This window comes from Suncus etruscus, chromosome 1 (genome assembly GCF_024139225.1).
Source record: "Suncus etruscus isolate mSunEtr1 chromosome 1, mSunEtr1.pri.cur, whole genome shotgun sequence".
NCBI classification, from domain to species: Eukaryota; Metazoa; Chordata; class Mammalia; order Eulipotyphla; family Soricidae; genus Suncus; species Suncus etruscus.
The window spans coordinates 203,266,920-203,292,265 of NC_064848.1; the positions used below are offsets into that span (position 1 = coordinate 203,266,920).

The following is a 25,346-nucleotide window of genomic DNA, read 5'->3' on the forward strand; positions in this document are numbered from 1 at the left end:
TCCAATGGTTTTATTTCATTGCTTTGAAAGCATGAGACATTTCACTCATTCATTCATTCATTCACTCACTCACTCATTTATTCATTCAACAAATACAAGTTTGCAAAGTGCAGCTTCCCCAATCCCATCTCCAGTTTTTTTCTCTCTCTTGTGTTTGTTTTTGTTTTTTTTGTTTTGTTTTGTTTTTGGGTCACACCCGGCAGCGCTCAGGGGTTACTCCTGGTTCTATGCTCAGAAATCGCACCTGGCAAGCACAGGGGACCATATGGGATGCCAGGATTTGAACCACTGTCCTTCTGCATGAAAGGCAAAGCCTTACTTCCAAGCTATCTCTCCAGCCCCTTGTGTTTTTTTTTTTTTTTTTTTTTTTTTTTTTGGGGGGGGTTTGAGCTACACCCGGCGGTGCTCAGGGGTTACTCCTGGCTGTCTGCTCAGAAATAGCTCCTGGTAGGCACGGGTGACCATGTGGGACACCGGGATTCGAACCAACCACCTTTGGTCCTGGATCGGCTGCTTGCAAGGCAAATGCCGCTGTGCTATCTCTCCGGGCTCCCTTGTGTTATTTTTTAATCTTATTTTTTATTTACTTATGTTTGGGGGCCACACCCGACATTGTTTAGGGGTTTCTCCTGGTTCTACACTCAGAAATCACTCTTGGCAGGTTTGGGAGACCGTGTGGGACGCTGAGGATCGAACCCTGGTTGACAGCATGCAAGTCAACTCCCGTTCCCTCTGTACTATCTCTCTGGCCCCCCATATTTTTCTTTTTTGTTCTTGGGCTATACCCAGGGTGCTCAGGGATTACTCCTGCCTCTGCACTCAGGGGCTCAGGAAAATTGATATGGTGTCAAAGATCAAACTCAGGTCAACTGCATATAAAGCAAATGCCCTCCTACCCGCTGTGCTATAAGCTCTGGAGCCCTTCCAGGGAGTTTTTAGCCCAGTGGGAGGCGTTGTCACTCTGTGGGGTATTATATAGGGTGCAGGGCTTGGACACTAAGAAAGAAATGGAAGATGGGGCCGAGCGGTGGTGCAAGAGGTAAGGCATTTGCCTTGCACGTGGCTGACCCAGAAAGACCCTGGTTCAATCCGTCCACATCTCATATTGTCCCCTGAGCCAGGAGCAATTTCTGAGCGCATAGCCAGGAGTAACTCCTGAGTGCCACCGGGTGTGGCCCAAAAATAAAAATAAAAAAAAAAAAAAAGAGAGAGAGAAAGAAATGGAAGGACAGGATAAAAGGCTTTTCTTGCTGGCCAGCAAAGGCAGCACTGACCACTTCAATGCACTTTTTTACTCTAGGGCCCAAGCACGTTCGTGGATTTGGTGCAAAGAGAGGGCAAACATTTCCTCCAACTCTTCTTCAGCCAGCCAGTCCTTGGACTCCATATTTATGGCCTCATCTTTCTTATTTATTTATTTATTTAATTTATTTTTTGTTTTTTTTTTTGGGGGGGCCAGGGGTTCCTCCTGGCTCTGGGCTCAGAAATCGCTCCTGGCAGGCTCGGGGGACCATATGGGATGCCGGGAATCGAACCCATGTCCGTCCTGGATCTGCCGAGTGCATTGTTGCTCCTGACTCCAGATGGTCCTGGGATGCTCAAGGCCTCTGGCCCCGCCCCCGACGGGCTGGGAGGTCACGTGGGGCATAGGCCACGCCCCCGCCCGGCCCGGCCAGGGTTGCTAGGAGACCAGCAGACGCCGCGGTGCAGAGCGGTTGGAGCAGCTTTGGAGCCAAGGGTCCCGGTTCCGGAGCTTCCCCGGGTCTCGGCGGCTGCAGGAGCCGAACCAGGGTAAGGACTGGAGCCGGAGGACGTTGGATGAAGAGCGGTAGAGCGAGGGATGCGCCCTCCAGGGCATCATATCTCAATGCAAGAATTCCTCCACTGGACATCTGCTTGGGGATGGGGAAGGGAAAGACCAGAGCTCAGAATGGTCCCCCTGGTCCTCGCTGCTCCTCAGTGCTCCCCTTGTCTTCTCAGCCCCCAGTCATGGGGACCTGCAAGTTCTCAACACTGACAGGTGGACAGGCCCCTCTCAAAGCCTTTTCCACTGCCTATATGGGAGGGCAGTCACTTAAAATCTCTTTTTTTGTGTGTTTGTTTTGGTTTTGGGTCACACCCAGCAGCTCTCAGGACTTACCCCTGGCTCTGCGCTCAGAAATATCTCCTGGCAGGCACAGGGGATCATATGGGATGTTGGGATTCGAACCACCATCCGTCGTGGATTGGCTGTGTGCAAGGAAAACGCCCTACCGCTGTGCCATCTCTCCAGCCCCCTTAAAATCTCATTTCACTTCTTCCTGCCTCCGGGAGTGGCATCTCCTTCAAGGTCGGTTCTTCTTGACCTGCAGTGGACACAGTATCCCTCAATTTCCCTTAACCCACTTTTGCCCCAGTTTGCTTAAACTATGTCTTTCCACCTTCCTCCTTCTAGTTCCTGATTGTGAGGTTCAGGTCCAGGAGGAAGAAGATGGCTACTTGGGGTTTGAAGGTCACTCCCATACACTGAGCCTATGACAGAAGTGTGATGGGGGCTGGAGTGATAGCACAGAGGGGAAGGCGTTTGTCTTGCAGGAGGCCAAGCTGGGTTCGATACCTGGCATCCCCATAGGGTCCCCGGAGCACTGCTAGGAGTGAGTGATTCCTATCTTCATGAGCACTGCCAAGTGTCCAAAAAGTAAAAAAGTTAAAAAGTGAGTGCTGGCGCTGGACTGAGAGATAAGACTCCCCAGTATTTCTCCAGAAGAGAGCATGCGATGAGGGACAGGTACTCTGCATTTTGGGGTTACCTCTTCCACTGCTCCATGTCTTCAACCCACATCTGCTTGTGCAGCTGGGAAACCATGATGGGGGTGGAAATGCCTCTTTTGTTTGTTTGTTTGTTTGGGGGCCACATCCTGCAATACTCAGGGGTCTCGCCTGTCTCTGCTCTCAGCACTCACTCCTGGTAGGCTCGGGGGACCATATGGGGTGCCATATGGGATCGAACCCAGGTCAGTCGGTTGCAAGGCAAGTACCTACCCGTTATGCTGTTTCTCGGGCCCTTTTTGTTTTTGTGGGGTCATTTTCTGGCCCTTTTTGAAGGTGAATCTCTGCGGACCCCAAATTCCAGAAGGTTTCAATACCAGGGTGGCAAGCTCCACTCCTGCTACCTTTGTCTGCCTTGCCGGGGGGGGGGGGGCCTGCACAATTTCAAGACAGAGGCTCCCCCAGCTTCCTTGAAGGTCCTTATACCATCTCGGTCCGTTAACTATCGCAGCCTGCGGGATCTATAATTCGTAGGTGTAGAGTGGATTCTGCCTGAAAAAGAACGGGTGAGGGGAAAGAGGAGACTAAGTCAAGGATTTCTGATCAAAGTCTCAAACTTTATTTTTCGCAAGGTTTTTTTTTAATTTTTTTATTTTGAATTATGAGAACAAAAGATGCAAAGAGGACAAGGTAAAGTTACAGTGGAAGGACAATCAGCCATAACATAATTCTCAGAAGAAGTCCCCTTGCTGATATCTTAACTTTGAACTTTCAGCCAAAGAACGTTAAGATAAATAAAACAGAATCCATGTACAATTACTTTGTCCCTCAAGCCCCCAGATTGTTGCACATTATAATATTTCTTAACAGCACACAAGGCAATCTAAAGCCATAAAACTTACGTAACTCCTTAAACATTAGAGGCATTGTATTTTTTACATTTCTATTACATGCATATTAGCTTAAGTTAACCTCAATTTTAAGTGGGTGCATTTAACCTCAATTCGGGAGGGTTTTTAAGCAGTCTCAGCAAGGTGGGGGTAGTGGGAGGTGCAGGATGCAAACAGGTTTCTTGTGGCTATCTATACAGAATCCTTGCTGGTATATATTTGTGTAAGAGCTACAATTTTACAAGGCTTTACTGTAAGAAAACAATATGTCAAAACATTTCCTGGTACAAGTTAAAAGCTGTTTTGTTTTAACTTCCTGGACCCTTAACTTAAAAACACTATACGGTCGTTTCTCAAGCCTCAGGGCTTTAAAGGGCCACATGTTTCAGGTCACACATTCATAACCACAAGGCAGAACTTATGCTGATATCCATCTTAGTCCTGTCTCCTAACAGTTAACCACCCCGGCTTCACCCCAAAACCCCATTTGCAGCTTAGAAACTGAATGGGGGAAAGCTGGGGTCACTGAGGGTTTGCTTTGCTCTAGAGCTCCCCCTGCAGGCCGAGAAGAGGATTGCCTTTTTCCTAGATGGACTCCCCCCTTTGTCCATGTCACCCCCCTCTTGGGGCCTGCATGTTCTTGGGGGGTCTGAGACTCTTACAGGACGTACTTGTCATTGGGTCTTCATCTTCCCACGGCTGGGGAGGGGGTGCTGATCTCACCCCCAAACACCCAGAGGGCATGGGGGCACCCCCTCCTCCTCTTGAAGCTGATCCAGCAGATGGACCTGCTCACTCAAACTCTCCTGCGGTCCCTCATGGGACTTGTCTTACCAGGATGTCCGTCCCCCCCCCACTCCCAGCTTTGACCTTGTGATTCATCTTCATGACCCGCTCTCTGGTCTGTGGGAAAGTGCGAGTCTTTGAATAAACTGACTTCCTGTCTCTATCCTCCCAGCCTTTAAAAAAAATTTTTTTTTGAAGCCAGGGGCAATTTCTGAGCGCTTAGCCAGGAGTAATCCCTGAGCATCAAACGGGTGTGGCCCAAAAAACAAAAAACAAACAAACAAAAATCCCTCCACTAGCTGACCCATTTTGGGAGGGGGGTTTGGGTCACACTCGATGGCACTAGGGGTTACTCATGTCTCTGCACTCAGAAATCACTTCTGACAGGCTTGAGGAACCCTTTGGCATGCCGGGAATTGAACTGGGGTCTGTCCAGGGTTGGCCGAGTGCAAGCCAAGCGCCCTATCACTGTGCTATTGCTCAGGCCCCATTTTATGTATTTAATTAGATTTTAGCCACACCTGACCATCCTCAGGAGTTACTCCTGGTTCTATGCTCAGGAATTACTCTTGGTGGTGTTTGGGGGACGCTGAAGATTGAACTCAGGTGGACCCTTCCCTGCTGTGCAGTGATTTTTTTTTTTTTTTTGTCTGTTTGTTTTCTTTGTTTTGGGTCACACCTGCCAGTACTCGGGAATTATTCCTGGCTCTGTTCAGGTGTTCAGGGATCACTCCTGGCAGGCTCAAGGAGAAACACATGCGATCCGGGGATCGAACCTGGGACGGAAGCGTGTAAGGCAAATGCTCTCCCCTCTGTGCTAGCACTCGGTCCTATGATTTTATTTATTTATTTACTTATTTTGGTTTTGGGGTCACATCCGGCAGTGCTCAGGGGTTACTCCTGGCTCTATGCTCAGAAATCGCTCCTGGCAGGCTCGGGACCATATGGGATTCAAACCACCGACCTTCTGCATGCAAGGCAAACGCCTTACCTCCAAGCTATCTCACCGGCCCCTTATTTTATTTTATTTTATTTATTTATTTATTTTGGTTTTTGGGCCACACCCAGCGTTGCTCAGGGGTTACTCCTGGCTGTCTGCTCAGAAACAGCTCCTGGCAGGCACGGGGGACCCTATGGGACACCGGGATTCAAACCAACCACCTTTGGTCCTGGATCGGCTGCTTGCAAGGCAAACACCGCTATGCTATCTCTCTGGCCTCTTATTTTATTTTTTAATGCAGATGCAGCTGTGGGGAAAATCCCTTGGGTCCCCTTGACCCCCAACCCAACTACTAACCGGAAGCCAAGGGGGTGACAGGAGGCCTCCCCTGCCCTCTGCCCTCAGTGGCCATTGCCATGGAGATCGTGTATGTGTACCTGAAGAAGAGGAGCGAATTTGGGAAACAATGCAACTTCTCGGACCGTCAGGCCGAACTCAACATCGACATCCCGCCCAACCCGGAGCTGGCCGAGCAGTTTGTGGAGCGAAACCCGGTGGACTCAGGCATTCAGTGCTCCACCAGTATGTCCGAACATGAGGTGTGTCTGACTCCCTGCCTCGAAGGGGTGGGTGGGACGGGGGCTGGCCATCTTGCAGGATTTGGGGTCCCCACCAGAACCCTCCTAGAAGCAGGTTTGCATGGACCGAGGCAAACTCCAAAAACCTGAGCAAGAGTCACCCCTCAGGGCCAGAGTAATAGCACAGCAGGGAAAGGCTTTTGCCTTGCATGCAGCGGACCCAGGTTCAATCCCCTATATCTCATAGGTTTCCTCCGAGCTTGCCAGGAGTAACCACTGAGCACTGCCAGGTGTGGCCCAAAAAGAAAAAAAAAATAAACAGGGGCCGGAAAAGTGGCCCAGAGGTAGGGCGTTTGCCTTGTAAGCAGCTGACCTAGGACAGACCACGGTTCGATTCCCAGGTGTCCCATATGGTCCCCCAAGCCAGGAGCGATTTTCTGAGCCATATGCCAGAAGTAACCCCTGAGGCATCACCTGGGTGGGCTCAAAAACCTAAAAACAAGGGCCGAAAAGATAGTACAGAAGTGGGGGTAAGGCGGTTTGTCTTGCATGCAGAAGGACGGGTGGTTCGAATCCCGCATCCCATAGAGTCTTCTGAGCCTGCCAGGAGCGATTTCTGAGCAAAGAGCAAGGAGTAACCCCCTGAGTGCTGCCAGGTGTGACCCCAACCCCCCCAAAAAAAAAACCCACCTAAAATAAATAATTAAACAAAAAGATGGGACAGGAGCACTAGCACAATCTGGAAGGCTTTTGCCTTGCATGCAATCAACCTGGCTTTGATTCCCTGGTATTGCATTTAGTACCATGAACCCCGCTAGGAGAGATCCCTGAGCACCACTGAGTTTAGTCCCCCCAAAAAAGGGGGCAGAAGGGACAGATATAGTACAGCAGGTACAGCCTTGCTCATGACTGACTGGGGTTTGATTCCCAGCACACAGCAGTGTCTACAGAGCCCCCAGAAAGTGAACAGCCAGGAATAAGCTCTGAACAACTCTAGGTTGACCCAGAACCCCAAAATAAAACAAAAAGACGTGGGGGAAAAAGCTGGAAAGGAGATAAGGCATTGGGTGGAAGCAAAACCAAGGGCAGAGGCACATCCAGCCTTGTTCCTGGCCAACTCAGCTACATCTCAAGGGGCCAAGGGAGGATTGTCCCCAGGGTTTTCCCCGCTGGATCTTAGCAGAGGGGTGAGTAGCACCTCTCTCCCCTGGGATTCAGTGGAACCCAGCCTGCAGGTCCCCTGGGCAGTAGCGACTCCCCAGGTAGCATTTAATTTTTTTTTTTGTTTGGTTTTTGTTTTTTGGGCCACACCCGGCGGTGCTCAGGGGTTACTCCTGGCTGTCTGCTCAGAAATAGCTCCTGGCAAGGCACGGGGGACCATATGGGACACCCGGATCGAACCAACCACCTTGGTCCTGGGATCGCCGGGGGGGGCTGCTTGCAAGGCAAACGCCGCTGTGCTATCTCTCCGGGCCCAGCATTTAATTTTTTTAATTTTTTTCTTTTGGGGCCACACCTGAGGTGCACAGGGTTACTCTTGGCTCTGCGCTCAGAAATTGCTCCTGGCAGGCTCGAGGGACCATATGGGATGCCGGGGGATCAAACCTGGGTTTGTCCCGGGCTGACCACGTGCAAGGCAAAATGCCCTACCCACTGTGCTTTCTCTTTGGTCCTTCCCAGGTAGCATTTGGGATGGGGAAGCTGTGATAGCATGATTTTGGGGGGAAGGGCCTCTGAGGCTGGTGGGATCAACTGCTTTCTCCTTAACCCTCCATGCTCCTTCCTGTGCAGGCCAACACAGAGAGGGTTTGAGATGGAGACCCGAGGTATCAATCATGTCGAGGGGGGCTGGGCCCATGGATGTGAACCCTCTGGAGCTGGAGCAGACCATTCGCTTTCCGCAAGAAGGTGGAGAAGGATGAGAACTACATCAACACCATCATGCAACTGGGATCGGTGAGGCTCCCCCCTTCCTCCCCCTACCCTCTACCCAGGCCCAGGTGTGGGGACACAGGCCTGAAACCGAGCATCTTTCTTGGAGTAACCCCCCCCCCCCCCCACACACACAGACTGGCCCAAGGAAGAGCTGGGAGAGACCAGGGGCTGAGAAAGTTTTCCCCCCAAGGGCCGGAAGCAATAGCACAGCAGTAGGGTGTTTGCCTTGCATGCGGCTGACCCAGGTTCGATCCCAGGCATCCCATATGGCCCTCCAAGCCAGGAGCAATTTCTGAATTGCTGAGCCAGGAGTAACCCCTGAGCGCTGCCGCGTGTATGACTCCCAAACAAACAAATAAAATAGGTGAAACAACACGGAGTTACTCAATCTAATAAAAAAAAGAAATGTTAAAAATAATAAAAATAATCAAAACAAATAATTATATATCATTGTTATATAGCAATAAAATAAATAATAAGTCAAATAGGTGAAAGAACACAGAGATACTGTAAGGGTGTACATTCTGTGGTAGACCCTATATGGGGAATGCTTTGGAGTTGATCCCTGGCACTCTGACAAAACAAGAAAAAAAAGGGCAAAAAAGGATATTTAGCCATTTAAACTTCGAAAAGAGGGAGAGTTGAATTTCCTGCTGTGGGAATCAAGGAAGGCATCCTGAAGGAGGCGGTGCTGAAGTTACTCTTTGCTTTGTAGTAAAGTTGGAATAAGGGGTAACCTGACTCTGGGTGGAAGAACCAGAAATGGATACTGTACGTGGTCATTAGGGGCCATTTGCTCACTCCTCTCATTGCCTCTTCATGTCCCCTGCCCCCCACCCCGGTTCTTTTAAGCATTTTATCTTAATCCCTTTCCATGTTTTTGCTTTTGGGCCACACTCTGCAGTGCTCAGGTACTCGTTCTGGCTCTGTGCTCAGGGATGCCAAAAATCAAACCAGGGTCACCGTGTGCAAGGTGAACCCTCCAGCTGTACTCTCGCCCCAGGCCTGCACCCCCACAATGAACATAGGCCTCTTGTCACTGCCCTGTGCTTGTTACCTGAAGTGTAACCCTATGCTACCTCCAAGAGCTGGAGAGAAAGCCCCTTGGTTCTTGTCTTGCCCACACTCCGTCTCAGCCCTGAAAGGACTCCCCCCAATTCTGCTCATTCCTCTCCCCCCATGTCCCTAGATCATGGAGCACTGCATCAAGCAGAACAACGCCATTGACATATACCAGGAGTACTTTGACGACGAGGACTCGGCCGAGGTGATGGAGGAGGCCCCGTCAGCCAAGACCATCAACGTCTTCAGGTGGCACCCTCTGGGCTGTCATGGCTTGGCCTTGGCCGTCTCTCCAAGGGGGCAGGGATAATGCCCTGTGGATGCCAGGCAGGGAGGGCCAGAGCATGAGGTGGGCAGCTAGCACAGGCTGGAGCACAGGCATGGCATGTGGGAGGTCCTGATTTTATTCCTGCACTGCTGGTCCTGAGGACAACGCTAGGAATGATGTCTCTGAACACAGAGCTGGGGGGGACTCCCTGAGCACCATTGGGTATGGCCAGGAAGGAAGGATGAAGAAGAAAGGCAGGGGGACCAGAGAGATAGCATGGAGGTAAGGCATTTGCCTTTCATGCAGAAGGTCATTGGTTCAAATCTCGGCATCCCATATGGTCTCCTGTGCCTGCCAGGGGTGATTTCTGAGCATAGAGCCAGGAGCAACCCCTGAGCACTGCCGGGTGTGACTCAAAAACCAAAAATAAGAAGAAAGGCAGGAGAGAGGGAGGGAGAAAGGGAAGGAGGGAGGAAGGGGGGAGAAGGAAGGAAGGGAGGGAGGACGGGAGGGAAGGAAGGAAGGGGTGAAGGAAAGAGGGAAAGAATGAAGGAAGGAAGGGAGGGAGGGAGGAAGATAGGGGGAGGGAGGAAAGGAAGGAAAAAAGGAAAGTAAGAAGGAAGAAAAAAGAAGAGAGGGAGAGAAGGAAGAGAGGAAAGATGGAAAGAAGGAAGGAAAGAAGGGAAGAGGCCAGGAGGGAGAAGGCAAAAGGGAGGGAGGAAGAAAGGTAGAAGAGTGAGGAAAGAAAGTATGGTGGAGAAAAGAGGGAGGGAGGGAGGGAAAGGAAAGGGAGGAAGAAAGGAAGGAGAGAGGACTAGAAGGTACATAAGAAATTTGGGGAGCCCTGCATTTCAGTCTTTTTTCCTCTGGTTGTCCCTCAAGGGATCCCCAGGAAATCAAGCGATCGGCCACACACTTGTCCTGGCACCCAGATGGTAGCCGGAAGCTGGCAGTGGCTTATTCTTGCCTGGATTTCCAGCGGGCACCTCAGGGCATGAGTAGCGAGTCCTACATCTGGGACCTGGGTAAGAAGCAGGGCCCAGGGTGGGTTCAGGGGCAGACAGACATGCATAGATGGGGGCCAGCGGCTGGGGCAAATGTAGTGGGGCCCACCCAGGTCCTGCTGAGGCTGGGTTGTACAGAAGTGGTGGGGTCTGGGAGAAAGAACGTCCAGAAGAATCTAACTCATACCCACTCCTATAACATGGTGCAACTGGTGACCCTGCCCTTTTATTTCCAGACCTGCTGGAAGTTGGATGGATGGACAGACAGATGGACCAATGGATGGATGGACAGATAGATGGATGAACGGATGGATGGATGGATGGATAGATGAATGCCTGGATGAATTGATGGATGGATGGAGAGATGGACGAATGGGATGGGATGGATAAATGGATGTTTGGATGGACAGACAGATGGATGAATGGATGGATGGATGGATGGATGGATGGGAAGGGTAATGTACAGGCCTGTATGTACAGATAGAATGAGAGGATGGCTGGATGGACAGATAGAATGAGTAAATATATAAGTTGGTGTATGGATGGATGATTGAGTGGATGTATTGGTGGATGGATAGATGGATGGATGAGTGTATGAGTAGGTAGATGGACGGTTGAGTGGATGGATTGATGGATGAGTGGGTTGTAGGCGAATGACTGGATGAGTGAGTGGGTGGATGAGTAGAAGGGTGGATGGATATATGAGTACATGAGGTATGACAGTTAAATAGATGTTAGCTGGCAGCAGAGGTAGAAGATAGATTATAGATGGAGAGATGAATGGATAGATTTACAGAGTGATAGATGATCAGTTGTAGTTGATAACAGTAGATGATGGATGGATGGATTCACAGAAAGATGATGGGTAGATGGATGGATAGAAGAAAGATTATAGGCTGGTACAAAATGCTGGGAGACAGATGGTTAGATTATAGGTGGTAGGCCTGAGAGATGGATGGCTAGAGTATAAAGAGTGACAGATGGTAGATAGATGATGACTAATGGGAAGAGAAGATGGAGAGATAGAGATTGCATGATAGAGAAACCTCTCTCTGTTTTTTCAGACAACCCCAACAAGCCTGAGATGACCTTGAAGCCACCCTCTCCTCTGGTCACCTTGGAGTACAACCCCAAAGATTCCCACGTGCTCCTGGGAGGCTGCTACAATGGGCAAATTGGTGAGGGGACACCCGGACCAGAAACCTGGAGCCAAACCCCTTAGTCTAGCTCCTGAGGGTTCTCCCCCACTGCAGACCTAGCTCACCATGGCCGATAGGGGGGTGGGGGTGGGTGGGAGGAGTCCCTGTTGTGACTCCATATGTCCCTGGGAAGGTGGCTTTGTGGGTGTCTCTGGCTTCTCCACTATGTCAACAACAGCAATAGTCACAGTCATAGCATGACCAGTGTGCTCCAGACAGGACCATAGCGATAGCACAGCAGGGAGAGCACTTGCCTTGCACACAGCCTACCCAGGTTCGATCCAAGGGTTCCTTGGGCCCCATTAGAAATGATCCCTCGGGCCCGGAGAGATAGCACAGCGGCGTTTGCCTTGCAAGCAGCCAATCCAAGACCAAAGGCGGTTGGTTCAAATCCCGGTGTCCCATAGGGTCCCCCGTGCCTGCCAGGAGCTATTTCTGAGCAGACAGCCAGGAGTAACCCCTGAGCACCGCCGGGTGTGGTCCAAAAACCAAAAAAAAAAAAAGATATGATCCCTGGGGCCCGGAGAGATAGGCAAGCAGCCGATCCAGGACCAAAGGCGGTTGGCTCGAATCCCGGTGTCCCATATGGTCCCCCGTGCCTGCCAGGAGCTATTTCTGAGCAGACAGGAGTAACCCCTGAGCATCACCGGGTGTGCCCCCCCCAAAAAAAATGATCCCTGAGTGCAGAAGCAAGAGTAAGATATAAACACTGCTGAATGTACCCCCAAAACAAAACTTGCTTCCAAAAAAATAAAAAGGAAGCTCAGAATGTCTCTTTGGCCCCGGCAGGCCTGAAGTGGATATTCTTACTTTTTTTTTAATTTTTGGTTTTTGAGTCACACCCAGCAGTGCTCAGGGGTTACTCCTGGCTCTGCACTCAGAAATCACTCCTGGCGGGCTCGGGGGACCATACAGGATGCCGGGGACTGCCCCAGGTTGGCTTTGTGCAAGGCAAGGCAATCGCCCTACCTCTATACTCTCTTTCTGGGTCGCCCCCCCCCTCCAACTTTTTAGTTCTTTCTCTTTCCCTGTTTCTTTGTTGTTGTGTTTGGAAGCCACACTCTGGGGGGCCTTTGAGGTCAAGGGCTAAAACTGGCGCACTGCAAGGATTAAGACAAGACAGAAATAAAGAGAGAGAGAAACATAAAACCAGAGTCAACGGCTATTGACATTTAGGACTGAGAACGCTGTTGATCCAGAATAGTCCATATTTAATGTATTTTTGTTTGGGGGTCACACCCAGCATTGATCAGGGCCTACTCATTGGATTTCACTCAGAGATCACTCCTGGTGGGGTTCAGGGGACCCTATGGGATGCTGGGGATCAAACCTCGATCAGCCATGGACAAGACAAGCACCCTATATGCTGTACTATCTGTCCAAACACTATATTATTTATTTAATTATTTTTGTTTTGTTTTTGTTTTGGGGCCACTCCCAGTGGCACTCAGGCATCACTCCTGGTTCTGTACTCAGGAATTTCTTCTGGCAGGCTCGAGGGACCATATGGAATGTCGGGAATCAAACCCGGGGTCTGTTCTGGGTCAGGTGCATGCAAGGCAAGCGCCGTACCACTGTGCTGTTTTTCCAGCTTAATAGACCCCTACATTGATTGTCTTTTTTTTTTTGGGGGGGGGTCACATCCAGCAACGCTCAGGGGTTACTCCTGGCTCTACGTTCAGAAATCGCTCCTGGCAGGCTCGGGGGACCATATGGGATGCTGGGATTCGAACCACTGACCTTCTGCATGCAAGGCAAATGCTTTACCTCCATGCTATCTCTCTGGCCCCGTATTTATTGTCTTAAACCAATATTTCTTGGTCACAGAACAATAGCACAGTGGGTAGGGCACTTGTCTTGCAAGCAGCTGACCCAGGTTCGAACCCTGACCACATATGATCCCTTGAACCCTTTTAGGAGTAATCCCGAGGGGGAAGCTATATCTGAGTAGCAACAGGGAAATTCTGATGGGTGCTTTTTTTTTGGGGGGGGGGCACACCTTGTGACACTCAGGAGTTACTCCTGGCTATGTGCCCAGAAATCTCTTCTGGCTTGGGGGACCATATGGGACACCAGGGGATTGAACCATGGTCCATCCTAGGCTAGCGCGTGCAAGGCAGATGCCTTACCACTTGCACCACCACTCCGGCCTTGATGGGTGCTTTTGGCACAGCAGGGTTTTCTTCTTCTGCCAGGCTCACTCTACCTCCTCTTAGTTTCCCTTCCTTCCTCCAGGAAACCTTTCCTGACTACCACATAGGATCTCTGATGGGTCAGACTTGCAGGTCCTCTTCCTGCTACCTTAACATCTGTGCCTGTGCCTGTGATTTTCCCAGAACTAGCTATTCTGGTGAACAAATCAGATGTCCACTTGAGGTTTTCTTTTTTTTTTTTTTTTGGTTTTTTGGGCCACACCCTGTGACGCTCAGGGGTTACTCCTGGCTATGCGCTCAGAAGTTGCTCCTGGCTTCTTGGGGGACCATATGGGACGCCGGGGGATCGAACCGCGGTCCGTCCTAGGCTAGCGCAGGCAAGGCAGGCACCTTACCTCCAGCGCCACCGCCCGGCCCCCACTTGAGGTTTTCTATAGGTTCAGGGGACCCAGGGGAGTGGCAGATAGTTCAGGTTGGTTTGAACCTGACAAGATTTGCACCAGATGGGACTGATGTGATAGCATAGACGGGAGCATGTTTGTTTTGCTTGTAGTAAACCTGAATTTGATCCCGGGCATCCCATAGGGTCCCCCAGCATCACCAGGGTGAATCCCAAGTTCAGAGCCAGAAGTAACCCCTGATCACCGCTGGATGTGGTCCAACCCCCCTCCCCAAAAGAGAGGCCAGAGTGATAGCACAGAGGCAGGGTGTTTGCCTTGCATGCGGCCAACCCGGGATGAACCTGGGTTTGATCCCGGCATCCCATATGGTCCCCTGTGCCTGCCAGGAGTGATTTCTGAGCATAGAGCCAGGAGTAACCCCTGCGGGCTGCCAGGTGTGACCCCAAAACCAAAATCCAAAAAAAGAAAAAATAAAAGTATGCACTGTGAAGGGGACCCCCACACCCTTCAGCACCCCCTCCCTGCTTTCGTCTTCTCCACCAGCTTGCTGGGACACTCGAAAGGGTAGCCTGGTGGCTGAGCTGTCTACCATTGAATTCAGCCACCGAGACCCCGTGTATGGCTCCATCTGGCTGCAGTCCAAGACAGGCACCGAATGCTTCTCTGCATCCACAGATGGGCAGGTACCAGCCGCCAGGTGTGAGGGAGAGTCAGGGAAGGGAGCCCCGAACATCCCAACCCCCCTGTTGGAATCACCTGGAAATGTATTAACCTTTTGCTTTTTTTTTTTTTTTTGAGGGGGGTCACACCTGGCAGCACTCGGGTTACTCCTGGTTCTGCACTCAAAAATCGCCCCTGGTAGGCACGGGGGATCATATGGGATGCCGGGATTCAAATCACCATCCTTCTGCATGTAAGGCAAATGCTTTGCCTCCATGCTATCTCTCCAGCCCCTGTATTGACCTTTTGCCTTTTTTGGATTTTTTGGGGGGTTCCTCCTGGCTCTGTGCTCAGAAATCACTTCTGGCAGGCTTGGGGGACCATATGGGGTGCCAAGGATCGAACCCAGTTGATCCCAGGTCGGCGACATGCAAGGCAAACACTCTACCTGCCGTGTTATTGCTCCAGCCCTATTTTTTTGCTTTTTTGGTGTGTGTGTGTGTGTGTGTGTGTGTGTGTGTGTGTGTGTGTGTGTGTGTTAGGATTCACTCTTGGCGGGCTTGGGAGACTGACATATGGGCTGCTGGGAATCGAACCTGGGTTGGCCACATTCAAGGCAAACACCCTACCTGATGTACTGTCTCTCTGGCCAACTTTTGCTTTTGAAAGGGACTTGAAATTAGAACTGGAGGGATAGTACTGAGGGGAAGGTACCTGCCTGCATGTAGCTGACCTGGGTTCGATCGACAGCACCATATCTGTTTCCCCAAACCCTGACAGAGTGAGCACTGAGCCTGACAATTGCAGGGTATATCCCCCCCCCCAAAAAAAAAGAATTAAAATAAAGGATCTTGCAAGTATTTCATGCAGAACAAACCTCCACCAACAGAAAGGCTTACAGGAAAATACCCCCTCCTGGGGCGCCCATTCTGAACCCCTTATTTGCCACTCTCTTGGCACATGTGCGCTTAAAGATTTTCTGGAGCAGTTTGGAGGCGATTTCATGTTGCTCACAGGGAAACTGGCGCCATATCACAGCAGGGAGGGTATTTGCCTTGTATGCAGCTGACCCATGTAGTTCCCCGAACCTGCTAGGAGTAATTTCTGAGCGCAGAGCCAGGAGTAAACCCTGAGCACTGCCTGGTATGCCCCCTCAACCAAAACAATTAACAACAACAAATAACAGGGGTTGGAGAGATAGCATGGAGGTAAGGTGTTTGCCTTTCATGCAAGAGGTCATCGGTTCGAATCCCGGCATCCCATATGGTCCCCCGTGCCTGCTAGGAGCAATTTCTGAGCCTGGAGCCAGGAATAACCCCTGAGCACTGCCGGGTGTGACCCAAAAACCACAAAAAACAACAACAACAACAACAACAACAATAACATTGCACAGAACACTTGTGGGTGTTCTGAAACTTATATAAGCTAACGTTCCTATTTTGTGGTCCCCCAAGAAAGTATTCCCAGGTCCTTTGCAGCAAGTAGGTGAAATATGCCAACAGCAAATGTTCCTGGCTGTGGGGTGTCTTTATTTTATTATATATTATATTATAAATGTTATGTTATAAAATTATATATCGTTTGGTTTGGGGCCCACACCCAGCTGTGCTCAGGGCTCACTCCCCCACCCCATATAGTGGCTAACCCTCCACCAGTGACCATTCCCCCATCTCCAGCTTCCACAAGGACCACCCCCTCCCCACACACATCCACTCTCCTCATCCATGCCCCAAGGCCTGGCCCAAGAAGAGTTGGAAAGTAAAAGAGGCTCAAACCAAGAGGATGTGGGCATGTCCCACCTCCAAGTGGCCTGTCCCCCACTCCCAGGTCATGTGGTGGGACATCCGAAAGCTGAGCGAGCCCACCGAAGTGGTGATCATGGACATCACGCGCAAGGAGATACTGGAAAACGCCCTGGGTGCTGTCTCGCTGGAGTTTGAGTCGGCTTTGGTGAGTACCCCCACTCTTGCCTTCCCCCTGTCATTCTACTGTCATCCCAGGAGCCCAGGGCAAAGGCCTTGTGTGATAGATGCTGCTTCTCCCCTGTCTTCCTCCAGGGGGCGCCATTTCCTTAGTCTCGTATGTGGCTATTACAGCTGCACTCCAGCAGGGGGCAGCAGAGCCTCGGGGACCTGGTGACCTCTTTTACCTACTGTCCACCAGGCAGTTTCTCTTGGTTCCCAGCTTGGGGGAGCACAAGGGCAGGAGTCCATAAAAGCCTCCTTCTCTAGAAGAGGCTGCCAGGATCAGTCTAGGTCTTGCCAAGGCCCTGGCTGGTCACTTTTGCTTAGGGGACAGGAAGGAGGGAGAAGGAAGTGATGTCAGAGGAAGATGCCTAGGACAGCTGGGGAGGTGGGAATACAGCTGAGCACATAGAATTAGGTTATGCCCCAGCTGAGGCCAGGAGACAGCAAGGGGCTGGAGTTCAAGTCTGGTGTGCTTGGGATTCATACTCTACACCTCTGGCTTTGGCCTTGGTGTCAAGAGTCCCCCAAGCCCCCCCAGAAAGACACCAGAATCATATTAAAGTAATGTCATCATAGGGGTGGAGCAGTAACACAGCAGGGAAGGCAATTGCCAGGGCCACACCTGGCAATGCTCATGAGGGTCAGTCCTGGTTCTGTACTCAGAAATCATTCCTGGCAGACTCTGGGGCCATGTGGGATGCTGGGAATTGAACCCAGATCTGTCCCGGGTCGGCCACATGCAAGGCAAATGCTCTACCACTGTACTATTGCCTCTTGTCCCCTGTCTAGGGTTCTATTCCTGGCATCCCATAGAGTCCCCTAAGCCTTCCAGGAGAGATTCCTGAGCACAGAGCCAGGAGTAACCCCTGAGTGCTGCAGGTTGTAGCCCAAAAACAAATAAGACAAAAATAAGAGGGTTGCCAGCACCCAAGGAAGAGGTGTGGGACTCAGTTCAAGACCACTTTTTTGGGGGGGTCCCTTCCAGCTATGCTACTGCCTCTCTACTTCCCTCATGCTGGGCCCACTGAGCTTCTAGCTGGATTTTGACAAGGCTTGCCCCACCACTGTGTCCACCCCTCCACAGCCCACCAAGTTCATGGTGGGCACAGAGCAAGGTATCGTCATCTCCTGCAACCGCAAGGCCAAGACGCCGGGAGAGAAGATCGTGTGCACCTTTTCGGGCCACCACGGCCCCATCTATGCCCTCCAGCGGAACCCCTTCTACCCCAAAAACTTCCTAACAGTTGGTGACTGGACAGCCCGCATCTGGTCGGAGGACAGCCGGGAGTCATCAATCATGTGGACCAAGTAAGCTGGGAGGCCAGGGGTGAGGGCAGAAGAGGCTGTGGGTGATCCTCAGGTCACCCAGTCCTCCTTGGACTCCCCCACTCTAAGCCAGGTTGGGAGACGCAAAGAGATTTCCCTCACCTGCTTCCATGTCATCCTGAATCATAAGTCTGGGGGCTGGAGTGAAAATACAGTGGGTAAGGTGTTTGCCTTGCACACTGCCAGCTGGGTTCGATCCCCAACATCCCATATGATCCCTGAGGCTTCTAGGAGCAATTCCTAAGCGCAGAGCCAGGAGCAACCCCTGACACCACCGGGGATGTAATCCCCAAACCAAATAAAACCAAACCAAAACAAAAAAATCACAGAGCACAGCTTCCAGAGACTAACCCAGCTTTAGTTCCTGTTTAAACCAACCAGAACTACCCGGATTCTTGCTAGTTCTGGTTTATTTTTACTTTGGGACCACACCCCAAAGTGACCTTTATCGCTTACTCTTGGCTATGTGCTCAGAAATCCCTCCAGCGGGGGCCAGGGGACACCACATTTGGTGCCAGGATTGAGCTGGTTGTTGGCCACATTCAAGGCAAGTCCCCAGGGCCGAAGAGATAGCATGGAAGTAGGGCGTTTGCCTTGCATGCAGAAGGACGGTGGTTCGAATCCTGGCATCCCATATGGTCCCCCAGCCTGCCAGGAGTGATTTCTGAGCACAGAGTCAGGAGTAACCCCTGAGCGCCATTGGGTATGATCCAAACCCCCCCCCCCAAAAAAAAAACCAAGGCATGTCCTCTCCTCCACTCTGGCCCAATTTTATTTTTATTTATTTTATTTATTTATTTATTTATTTATTTATCTATTGGTTTTTGGGTCACACCTGGCTCTACGCTCAGAAATCACTCCTGGCAGGCTCAGGGGACCACATGGGATGCCAAGATTTGAACCACCATCCTTCTGCATGCAAGGCAAACACTTTACCTCCATGCTATTTCTCCGGCCCCTTATTTTTATTATTATTATCCATCATGATCATTATCATTGTTATTATTGTTATTGTTTTGTTTGGGGGCCACACCCGACCATGCTCAGGGGTGACTCCTGGCTCTGCACTCAGAAATCACTCCTAGCAAGCTTGGGGGACCATAAGGGATACTGAGGTTTCAACCCAGGTCCGCTGAGTACAGGGCAAACACCCTCCCTCACTGTACTGTCACTCCAGTCCAGTAATCTCAGTATTTTCACACTTCTGGCCATCACCTTCCTCCATCTCCCTTAGTGATTCCCACAGCTGGGGCCCCCAATATCTGTTCAGTCTTAGAGTTATTTTGGAGAGGTCTCTGGGCAGGGCCAGACTCAGATGGTTGGAAGAGCTGGCAGCAAGCTCTTGAAGGATCTGGGGTGCAAGGACGCATGGTTAGCCCCACACCCCTGGGAAAGCATTTGCCTGTATGAGACCCTGAACTTGGTTCCCCTCTCCCCTTCTGGGTCCTTCCCTTGCCCCCAGGTACCACATGGCCTACCTCACTGATGGCGCCTGGAGCCCTGTGAGGCCTGCCGTGTTCTTCACCACCAAAATGGACGGGACCCTGGATGTCTGGGACTTCGTGTTCAAACACTGTGACCCTGCACTCAGCCTGAAGGTTCTGCACCCTACCACACCACCCCCATGATATCGGGGTTTCTTTCCCTGGGTCCTAGTAGCCTGGCAGGATTCCTGAGGGAAATTAGAAAAGGACAAGAGGGGCCTGAGAGATTACATGGAGGTAAGGCGGTTGCCTTTCATGCAGGAGGTCATCGGCGTCCCATATGGTCCCCCGTGCCTGCCAGGAGCAATTTCTGAGCATGGAGTCAGGAAAAACCCCTGAGCACTGCTGGGTGTGACCCAAAAAACCACAAAAAAAAAAAAAAAAAAGGACAAGGACAAGGAAAGGGGCTAGAGTGATAGCACAGCAGGGAGGGTGTTTGCCTTGCATGTAACCTACAGGGTTTGATCCTTGGTACCCCAAAGGGTCCCCCAAGCCTACCAGGAGTAATTCCTGAGCACAGAGCCAGAAGTAACTCATGAGCACTGCTGGGCATGGCCCCAAAACAAGACAGAGCAAGAAAAAGGGCTAGAGCAATAGCACAGCAGGGTAAGGCATTTACCTTGCAGACAACAAACCCAGGTTCAATCCCCGGCATCCCATTGGGTCCCCTGAGTACTGCCAAGAGTAATTTCTGAATGCAGAGCCAGGAGTGATCCTTGAACACTGCTGGGTATGACCCAAAAACCTAAACAAACATCAGAAAAGGGGTCAGTGACATAGTCTAGCAGGGAGGGCGTTTGCCTTGCACATAGCCAATTTGGGTCAATCCTTGGCATCCCATAAAGTCCCCTAAACCCTACCAGAAGTGATCCTCGAGTAGAGCTAGGTATTTCCAAAGAAAAATTTAAAAAATATATAAAAATACCAGGAAAATAAGCAAATTCGCCCTCTCCCACATCTTCTCCCCAAAGTAGCCCTCCCTCCCCCCAGGACTCTTGCCAACTGAGCTTATCGATAGATCCATTGATCAGTGATCGAGTTACTCCCCTGGTAGTTCCCTTGACCATACCAAGCTTAGTCCATCTCTTTTGTTGTTTGTTGTAGGTTTTTTGGTTTTGTATTGTTTTTGGGGATCTACACAAAACAGCGCCCAGGGATTACTCCTGGCTCTGAACTTAGAAATCATTCCTGGCAGGCTTGGGGTACCATATGGGATGTTGGGGATTGAACCCTGGTGGATTGGCCTTGTGCAAAGCAAATGCCCTGCCCACAGTGCAATCTCTCTGGCCCCTGTTGTTTTGTTTTGGGGCCATACCCAGTGGCGCTCAGGGGTTACTCCTGGCTCTGTGCTAAAAAGTTACTCCTGGCAGGCTCAGGGGATCATACAGGATGCTGGGGATCGAACCCTGTCGGTTACATTGAAGGCAAATGCCCTCCCCGCTGTGCTATCACTCCCCTCTTCCCCCCACCAAGTTGGGTTTTGCCATCCTGGATGGCCGGGCTCAGGGTTCGCACCAGATCCCAGGGGTTGAGGGGGCAGGAATCAAGCAAAGCCCCAGGTTACTGTGGAACCCCTGCAGGTGAGTGACGAGCCCCTCTACTGCCTCCGGGTGCAAGACAACGGGGCCTTCCTGGCCTGTGGCTCCCAGCTGGGCACCGCCACGCTGCTGGAGGTTTCTCCCGGGCTGTCCACCCTGCAGCGGAACGAGCGCAACATGACCTCCTCCGTGAGTGCTGTGGGGGCAGCTCCGAAGGGAACGTGCTAGGTGGGGCGAGGTGCTGGAGTGGGGACCTTGGCCTGGCTTTCAGCTTTCCACGTCAAAACCCCCTTGTAATTTGGGGTGACAGCAATGAGGGTCACCCTGGGTTCCATCTGCAACCAGCATGGGAGGTTTTGATGAACACGTCAAAGTTCTTCCTTCCTTCCTTCCTTCCTTCCTTCCTTCCTTCCTTCCTTCCTTCCTTCCTTCCTTCCTTCCTTCCTTCCTTCCTTCCTTCCTTCCTTCCTTCCTTCCTTCTTTCTTTCTTTCTTTCTTTCTTTCTTTCTCTTTCTCTCTCTTTCTTTCTTTCTTTTCTTTCTTCCTCTTCTTTCTTTCTTTCTTTCTCTTTCTATCTCTTTCTTTCTTCTTTCTTTCTCTTTCCTCTTTCTTTCTTTCTTTCTTTCTTTCTTTCTTTCTTTCTTTCTTTCTTTCTTTCTTTCTTTCTTTCTTTCTTTCTTTCTTTCTTTCTTTCTTCCTTCCTTCCTTCCTTCCTTCCTTCCTTCCTTCCTTCCTTCCTTCCTTCTTTCTTTCTTTCTTTCTTTCTTTCTTTCTTTCTTTCTTTCTTTCTTTCTTTCTTTCTTTCTTTCTTTCTTTCTTTCTTTCTTTCTTTCTTTCTCTTTCTATCTCTCTTTCTTTCTTCTTTCTTTCTCTTTCCTCTTTCTTTCTTTCTTTCTTTCTTTCTTTCTTTCTTTCTTTCTTTCTTTCTTTCTTTCTTTCTTTCTTTCTTTCTTTCTTTCTTCCTTCCTTCCTTCCTTCCTTCCTTCCTTCCTTCCTTCCTTCCTTCCTTCCTTCCTTTGTTCCTTTCTTTCTTTCTTTCTTCCTTTCTTTCTTTTCTTCCTTTTTTTTTCTTTCCACAACCAGCAGCACTCAGTGTTATTCCAGACTCAGGAATCACTCCTGGCAGTGCTCAGGAGACCTTATGGGATGCCAGGGACTGATCCCGAGTCAGCAGTGTGCAAGGCAAATGCCCTCCCCACTGTGCTATCACTCAGGTCTCAGTGTGTGTGTGGTTCATGTTGAACCTGTTTGATAGAATTTTCCAGACTAGAAGCTAGGCCAAATGTAGAAAGATGAGGTTCCCCCAAAATTGGCCTGGCTGGGGTTGGAAAATAGGGGTAGATGGGCCAGAACGATAGTACAGTGATAGGGCATTTGCCTTGCATGGGACTGACCTGGGTTCAAATCCTGGCATCTTATGCCTGCCAGAAGTGACTTCTGAATGCAGAGCCAAGAGTAACCCCTGAGAGTCATCAGGTGTGGCCCCAAAACAACAATAAAATAAATGGGGATAGGAAGAGCACAAAAGGGAACGAATATTCCAAACACCCCAAGAAAAACGCACCAGGTTGTGTCCTAGACTCTGCTTCCTTCCACCCTTGAGCCTTTGGGCCCGTGTTCACCACATGGTACCCCCCTGTTCCAGAACTTTCTATACGAGGCAGACTTGAAATCAAGTCCCTGTTCCTACCTCCCAAGGGAGATGCTCATAGTGTAGTGAGGGGACATCGCAACATCTCAGGGCTGCCCTGTCCCCACACCCGTGCTCTCTGCATCTGGGGTGGGGGTCCCCAGATCTTTGAGCGGGAGACGCGGCGGGAGAAGATCCTGGAGGCGAAGCACCGGGAGATGAGGCTCAAGGAGAAGGGCCGGGCGGCCGAGGGCAAGGACGAGGAGGCGCGGGAGGACGAGCTGGGCAGCCTGGATGAGTTGATGCAGAGGGCGGAGGAGGAGTTCTTCGACACCATCTTCTCGGAGCTGCGCAAGAAGGAGGCCGAGGCCCTTAAGAAACAACAGCCAACGGTAGGGCCGGGCAAAGGGTGCCAAGGGGCTGGGGCACTTGGTGGGGGGGATTGCTCCTCTGTTCTGGAAAGTCAGAGCTGGACTGTCTGTGGCATCTTTCTTCCCCGTGGGCACCTTCCTTCCTTCCATCCTTCCTTTCCCTTCTTCCCTCCCTCCCTCCTCTGTCCTCCCTCCCTCCTCCCTCCTCCCTCCCTCCCTTCCTTCCTCCCTCCCTCCCTCCTCCCTCCTCCCTCCCTCCTTTCCTTCCTCCCTCCCTCCCTCCCTTCCTCCCTCCCTCCCTTCCTCCCTCCCTCCCTCCTTTCCTTCCTTCCTTCCTTCCTTCCTTCCTTCCTTCCTTCCTTCCTTCCTTCCTTCCTTCCTTCCTTCCTTCCTTCCTTCCTCCTTCCTTTCTTCCCTCCTTCCTCCCCTCCTTTTCCTTCCCTCCTTCTTCCTTTCTTTCCTCCCTCCTTCATTTCTTTCTTTCCTTCTCTCTTCTTTTTTTTTTTTGGGGGGGGTGGTGGGGGCTGGGTTATACCCAGCAGCACTCAGGGGTTACTCCTAACTCTGCACTTAGAAATCGCTCCTGGAAGGCACTGGGGTACCCTCTTTCTTCTTTTGTTTACAATTTTTTATATTTTGGGGCCACACCTGACAGTGCTCAGGGCTCATTCTTGGCTCTGTGCTCAGGAATCACTCCTGGTGAGCTCAGGGAACCCAATGGGATGCTGGGGATCAAACCTGGGTTGGGGTCCTGAGCTATAGCACAGTGACAGGGTCTTTGCCTTGCACTCAGCCAACCTGGGACCAACTCGGGTTTGATCCCTGGCATCCCATACGATCTCCCGAGCCTGCTAGGAGTAATTTCCGAGTGCAGAGCCAGGAGTAACCCCTGAAAGCCGCTGGGTGTGGACCAAAACAAAACAAAACAAAACAAAAATCCTGGGTTGGTTGTATTCAAGGCAAGTGCCCTCCCCCTTGCACCATCACTCGACCCCTTTCTGGGTCTTTAAGGGCCAAGGATGGAGCAGGGCCCCGAGAGAGCTACTGGAATAGCCAACTCACTCTTCTGGGCCTTTCGGGGGGGGGGGGATATTCTGGGACTTGGGGGTCAGCCAGTCCTCCACTAACATGGTTGTATTTTCTCCTTTGCAGTCCCAAGCACATGTGGAGGAAGAAGAGCAGGAGGGCGGGAGCGAGCCGGAGGGCATGCCCCACTTGTCTGGGACCCATGAAGGAGAGGAAGAGTCTGCGGCCCATACCTAGCAGGGCAGTCTTGGGCTGCTCCCCACTCGCACACGAACCCCCTTTCCATCACTCTGGCTTCACCAGTGGAGGGCTGACTCCCCTCCCCAGTTTTCGTTGGTGGCTCTTTCTTGTTATTTTGGGGCCCACACCCAGCAGTGCCCAAGGGCTGACTGCTGGCTCTCTTATCAAGGTTCATACCTGGGTGAGGGGATGCTCAGGAGACCTTATTATGTATGTGATGCCAAGGATTGAAGCTGGGTCTGGCATATGCCAAGCAAGTGCCTACCCATTGCACTATCTCTCTGGCCCCCCATTTGTTGTTATTGTTGTTGTTGTTTTTCTATATTTTGCAGTGTTGGTGATACTGAGAGCCCAGGTGGGGTTGGAGATCGAAACTAGGGTTCCCAGGTATAAAACCTGAAACTCCATTATAACCATCTCAAGCCTTGTAACTTGCCCTTCAAATGTGACTGGATAGGGGGACAGGGGCACAAAGGAGCCCCCCCCTTACTCTGAGGCACAGAGCCCACAGCCAGGGCAGCCTTGGGGCATCATGATGGAGTAAGACACACCCCAAGTACAGGCAGCCCTGACCCCTCTGGATCTCTCAGGCCTGAATTTGCTTTCTTGAAATTTTGCCCACAATTCTTTCCCTGCACCCCCTTGCGATGCCAACAGGCCCCAGGGCAGGGGTGCCACGGATCCTCCTCCTGGCCTGGGATGACCATCCATGAACATGGCTTTGCACAGAGCCTGTCCACCATCAAAGTTTCTCTAGAGTTTCCCTCTGAGCACCAATGGATGTTCTGAGCTGCTTCTAGGCCTGATGTGGCACATTAAACACCTCATGCCTTTCCCACATTGGCATTTTCTGTACTAAGATTTCTTGAGTCGTTCTTTCTATAAAAACCTCTGGATGGGGGCTGGAGCGAGAACTCAGTGGGGAGGGCGTTTGCTTTGCACGTGACCTTCTGGGGTTTTATCCCTGGCATCCCATAGGATCCCCCAAGCCTTCCCAGAGTGTGATTTCTGAGCACAGACCCATGAGTAACCCCTAACACCACTGGGCATGGCCCCAAAACAAAACAACAAAATTAAGCAAAAACAAACAAAACCACTAGGGGACCAGAGAGCTGGAGCACTTACTTTCCTACAGCTGGC

The 25,346-nt window shown here is 51.1% G+C and overlaps 3 protein-coding genes across 3 annotated transcripts in view; 1 reads left to right on the forward strand and 2 right to left on the reverse strand.

The window, feature by feature from the left end:
• Positions 1-25,346, reverse strand: part of FADS6 (fatty acid desaturase 6) — a 1,183,177-nt gene that overhangs the window by 252,084 nt on the left and 905,747 nt on the right. The window lies entirely within an intron of this gene.
• HID1 (HID1 domain containing) overlaps positions 1-25,346 on the reverse strand; it is a 994,098-nt gene that overhangs the window by 274 nt on the left and 968,478 nt on the right. The gene's annotated exons all lie outside the window — the stretch shown is intronic.
• On the forward strand, positions 1,713-24,241 carry DNAI2 (dynein axonemal intermediate chain 2). Its single transcript, XM_049769952.1, is given in 15 exon segments — positions 1,713-1,791; positions 5,770-5,965; positions 7,734-7,794; positions 7,796-7,837; positions 7,839-7,898; positions 9,067-9,188; positions 10,090-10,232; positions 11,276-11,389; positions 14,508-14,647; positions 16,452-16,574; positions 17,676-17,899; positions 19,380-19,515; positions 20,982-21,128; positions 22,734-22,961; positions 24,093-24,241. Coding segments are annotated over 14 exon segments (1,836 nt in total). The 5' UTR covers positions 1,713-1,791; positions 5,770-5,780; the 3' UTR covers positions 24,204-24,241.